General features: G+C 45.1%; 1 protein-coding gene across 1 annotated transcript in view; it reads left to right on the top strand.

The window, feature by feature from the left end:
• Positions 1 to 1,976: 1,976 nt before the first annotated feature.
• Positions 1,977 to 5,411, top strand: part of tns2a (tensin 2a) — a 42,101-nt gene continuing 38,666 nt past the window's right edge. Inside the window, exon 1 of the mRNA XM_019862921.1 lies at positions 1,977 to 2,126. Within this exon, the coding sequence (XP_019718480.1) occupies positions 2,103 to 2,126 (24 nt within the window). The 5' untranslated portion in view covers positions 1,977 to 2,102. The remainder of the gene's footprint in view (positions 2,127 to 5,411) is intronic.

The following is a 5,411-nucleotide window of genomic DNA, read 5'->3' as shown; positions in this document are numbered from 1 at the left end:
TTCGGTGACCGACCCATGGCCTCCTTCCAACTCCAAGCATCGGTTTCCTGTCTCTATGTCCTCATGACTTTCATGAGTGGCACTCGCTCATGACACTTATTTCAGTGTTACCTTTCATTTTGAATCCAACTCTCTGACAAATCGCCCCCCTTCCACGTTCCATCAAACATACAGTAAATTATGAACTCCCAAGAAGAAATAGAAAAAGAAAAAAAAAGAAAAATCAAAATCCAGATATTCCATGTGTATCAGAAGAGGGATGGACTGCATTGGCACGTACAAAGTACCTTTATGTTCAGAATGACAGTCGCGTTCTCCTGTGATTGGAAGAGAGACGATTACCCAACATCCCAACCTGTGCGTGCATATAAATGAAATCACAACATAACACAGACAGATGGAATTTCAAGCTCCAGAGAAATCATGCTGCCATCCTGACACGCAGTTATCTCATTTCCACCGCTAGATGGCAGTGCTAGCACACTGTATACCTTGTGTTGAGCAACACTGCCGTGTGTGTTGCAGTTTTTCAGCACGACGTCCTGATCACTTGTTGACCGGTGTTTGATTTTTTTTTTAATGGAAGAAAATGATTGGTGGGGGTGTGGGGGGGGGGTGCCCTCTGTCTCATTTAATTTAAATCCGATTTATATTTCGATGGCAATGTTCTAGAGTCAAGACTAACAGACAACAGGACAAAAGTGATTCATTGATAAACTTTACAAGTGAATCACATTTTGAGCTGTTGTGCTCTTTTTCCTAGTCATGGCGATTGTTGCTCGGCAGGAGGATTAGGGCTCAGGAAATAGCTTCATAAACAGCCGTGTCAGTATTGGGACAGTACCCCCCCCTCCCCCCCATTTTGAATCACTGCTGCAGGGAGGTCGACTTGTTAGCACGTCCGCCTCACAGTGCAGAGGTGCAGGGTTCGATTCCCTGCCCCGGCCTTCCTGTGTGGAGTTTGCATGGTCTGCCCGTGCCTGCGTGGGTCTTCTCTGGGTTTTCTCCCACATCACAAAAACATGCACGATAGGTTGATTGAAAGCTTTAAATGTCCCAAGGTGTGATTGTGAGCGTGAATAGTTTTCACCTATGTATGCCCGACGATTGGCTGACAACAAGTTCAGGGTGTACCCCTCCGACTGCCTGAAGACGGCTTGGGATAGGCTCCAGTATGCCCGCGACCCTTGTGTGGATTAGAAAATTGAATTAAAATGTATTTAGTCTATATAATATATACAGTGTATGAAGAAATAAAACTCACCACTTGCAGCTTCTGGACGGGAATTAAATGTCCCGATGCCCATAACACAAAGTCACCACTGCTTCTTTGTCACCCATCCAGAAAGGAACGTAAAACGTCAAGATTAATAACCATTTAAAATACAGTATATTCATTTCAAAAAAAAAAAAAAAACAGTATTTGGAGAAAGATAATTTAGGTATCCTTTCAAGACTCCAGTCTGTTTTTTTTCATAGGAGCAAAGTGGCCCCGAACCTTAGGGATGCAAGTTGAAAAATTACTGGTCATACAGGTAAATGAAACAATTACCTGGAGCATTCCAAATTTTTACATGCCACCATATGGCGGCAGGCTGAACCCCATTCTGTGAATTTTTGGTGCAAAAGCGGACATATATACATATATCTCGTGTGTGTGTGTGTGTGTGTGTGTGTGTGTGTGTGTGTGTGTGTGTGTGCGTGTGTGTGCGTGTGTGTGTGTGTGTGTGTGCATATACAATGCGTATAATGTACTGTATGTGTGTGTACAGTACTGTATTCAATACTGTACCTGCGCCTTGTTACAAGAGGCGTCATTTGAGCCAATCCGGAACGACCGTCCTCGCGCTCCCCTTTCCCAAAGCGACCAATGGGAGGGCGTGAAGAGGTCATGTCACGCCCCCAGAAGCACAGAGCTGCGTGTGGCCCCACCCTGTGCTGCAGCCCACCACCACCGCCCCCTACCACCACACGCTCGGAGGGTGGACCCGGGCTGAGCAAACAAGTGATCTCATAGCAGCAACAGTCAAAGAGTGCGGCCGTGTTCGTGGAAGCTCGCCTCGGCATGAGGGGCCCCCGTTGAAAGTTCAACCACTGGAAGCATGTTTAGCGGGAAAGTGAGCAAGGTAAGAGCAACTAGTGTGACAGGCGGGTGATGAAGTCCGAGTGGGCTTGCTTATTCGACACATAAGTGTGTGTGTGTTTGCGTGTGTGTGTGTCGGATGAGTGATGCGCACTTTGGATTGAGTGGCATGTTTTCCGCGTGAATTTGACGACGTCGGTTCAAACTGCAGAATTCACGTCGCTGGACTTACTTGGTGGCCTGAGAAAATCGCGCAAATAAGTTCTCTCACACAGCCTGACTCCTTGTAGCGTTTGACTTCATTGCAATGACATGCGCGTCTTCGGGAGGGGGGTCATATGATGCATTAAGCAGTCCGCCCCCACCCTGCCCCTTCTTCCCCTCGGGGTTACTGCGTCAGAGCAAGTCATTTGGCGTTAATGTCACACAGTTAAAGGATTACTATGAAACTCACCAGTGCGCGTAGACGTGTGCGTGCGTGCACAGTCTGCATGTGCAGTGTTTTCCCAAACTCTCCTGAGCCAAGGCACATATTTTACATTAGATCAATGGTGAATTATGTTCCAAACATGGAACACGTGAATGTTCATTGGCGAATGGTACCCCGGTGGCGCACGCATTGATGGGTACGCCAGGCACTGCTGCACGGCACCCAGCTGGTGGCGCTTTTTAGGTTTGTGTTTTCAATTTGTATTTTATATTTAAGACAGATCCATATAACGGTATGTTACTGTTGCACATAAGAGTGAGGACATGTCTCCTCGGAGTTTATGCCGTCATTTCCCAACATATAATTTAAATCTAATTGAATTTATGTCTAATATTTGAATAGAATATCTTAAATTCAGAATATTATATGCCGAATCGAATGGGTCATAACCCGTTGATATTTTGGGGAGTAATTTCCATTTCTGCCTGACTTCCTGTTCCTGTTTCCAGGTGTTTTTAATACAGTTTCATATCTTAATGAGGAAATAGAAATGAATAAACAAGCAAGTCTCATAATCCTTTTAATGTTTTTTTTCCTGAGTAATTTCCTGAGCCCATGCCACAATGTCAGTTGTAAATTGTGTTGCTGTCCGCTCGATGTCCAGTGAATAGCACTGTCAATCCGATTGAAGTGACAGACAGACCTGTAGCAATTTTTTAACTGGTTATAGGTTGTGACTGGTCCCTGTTAATTAAAAAAATGTCTATCCGACCATTTTCTGGTGCTCGTTAGGGTCGTGCGTCAGGCCCAGCTGGCTTTGGACAAGAGGTAGGGTATACCCGCCGATCGCAGGGCATTCACCGATGGACTATTTGGAGTCTTTGATGATATATTATTATATGTTATTCAGCATATTTTGTCTCGAATATCTGGAGGAACCCCACACGAGCATTTGAACCCCGTAGCTCAGAACCGTCAGGCAAGATATGCTAACCGCTAGTATGTCATGCTACCCTGTCGTGAAAACATCTCACCTTAATTATTTATGCAACTCTCCTCTTTCATTCGCTGGAGCCCATGTCATTCACCAGGCCATGCCCCGCCTTTTAAAGCCAAATACACTCAAAGTCACAGATACTACAGTAGAATGTCAGACTGGCGACCCCAAGTGGACAAAACTAATGCCTACACATTATTGTGTTTAGTGATGCAAAATCATTTTTTTTAAACCTGACTACTCGATTAATAGATGGGATTGTCAGTGGAATAATGGATTGTAAAAATATTCCATAGCTGCAGCTATGATGAAAGTATGTTCAGTAAATTTTAGATTTTCCTGTGCATCATGCCTCTGTTGTTGTTTTCTGTTTAAAATGTGACAAAAACCTGCGCAAGGGGTAAAATACCCATCATGAATTCGGCATCTTGAGCATCGTAAAGCGTGGGACCCCACTTGACATCATGTCCGCAGCATGTCAACATGATTAATAATTGTTGTTTGTGTTGGCTCTGCATCATGACGCCTTGTCGGCGTCGCCATCCTGCTTTGCGACGTAAAGAACAACCAGCGAGCAGATAACATTGTCTGCAGTGCCACCAGACTTTCTTCCGTCAATAGCGCTTGTCGTCATTATGAAGTTCTAAAACTATATTTGATGTGTGACACTGGAAAAAGTTTTTTTTAATCAACAATGTCTGGTTAAAAGTTGGAAATAAATGAAAAGATTAATGATGTGTGTCTGGGATAGTTTTCATTCGGTGTAACTCTGGTGCGGGATGATTCTTCACTGCCAGGAGGCTGTTCTTTCCAGGTATTCACTTTCAGCCAAACTTATCCAGCAGTATTAAAGCAAGCCCATTATGTGTTATTCTATTTTGGGGTTTGGGTGTGTGGGGGGCTTTCACCACTGGAATAGCTAAAATGCATCTTCGCCTCATGCAACTGAGTCATCGTTCACACGCCCTGTTATTGGGCCAATGGGCTTTTGTTACTGTGGTGACTCGGGGGGAACTTAGCAGGAGAGGCTATTTGTTTTCAAACAGCCTGCGGTCTGAAAAGAAAAGCGATTTGGATTTGAACAGCGAAAGCCAGAAATTTTCACTTGTGGAGGCAGCATGTACTACTGTATTCCTGAGTCACTGAATTCCATTTGCCAATTAGCGCGCTGATCCATGCAGGTGGCGCATACGGGGGACCAACTCAAATACCGCCGCCCCATGTAGCCAACTTCACCGAACGTTGATGTATGTGTCGCCTGTCACAGACTAACACTGCACCTCTGCTTAACTTTTGGCTTTGACATGATTCTGTTTAGTTCACTTCAAAGTGGCAGCTCTTTGCCCATCTTCATTTTCACTTGAAAATTCGGCAACATTTTGAACGGCTTGCTTCAACACACACTTTTGGAAATAGGCAGATAAAAGATTGACTTGTTTGTTGAATTCCACACGTGACAGGCGAGCAGGCACCGCAACCATTTCCGTACACGCAGTTGAAAAGTCACATTTCCATGATGTGTTCCCTTTAAGATAGCTTGGGATGCAGATGATGTCCAACTTCATCTCCAAGTCGCAACAGCTGCGTTCCTGCAAGCTGACTGATGCCTGGATGATGCCACGCTCTCTCTGGGCCCACTTCAGTTCACATGCTTTGCATTTTTAAAGCAAAGCAGATGTTGTATTTTGCTGGTAAACATGAATGAAGGCAGCTGGGCTGTCAGTGCTGGATTTTATGTGCGTGTGTGTGCGTGTGTGTGTGTGTGTGTGTGTGTGTGTGTGTATACTTGTTTATGCGCTAACAGCAGCAGTCCCGAGGAGCGGAAGTGCACTGTGGTGGTGCACTGACCTCACCTCAGGAACAGGCACTCTCTGTTCCCTTCCCTGCCTGTCCCACCCAGT

Source organism: Hippocampus comes, unplaced genomic scaffold (assembly GCF_001891065.2).
Source record: "Hippocampus comes isolate QL1 unplaced genomic scaffold, H_comes_QL1_v1.1 scaffold1, whole genome shotgun sequence".
NCBI classification, from domain to species: Eukaryota; Metazoa; Chordata; class Actinopteri; order Syngnathiformes; family Syngnathidae; genus Hippocampus; species Hippocampus comes.
The sequence above is the reverse complement of the archived record's forward strand: the minus strand, read 5'-3'. Positions and strand labels throughout refer to the sequence as shown.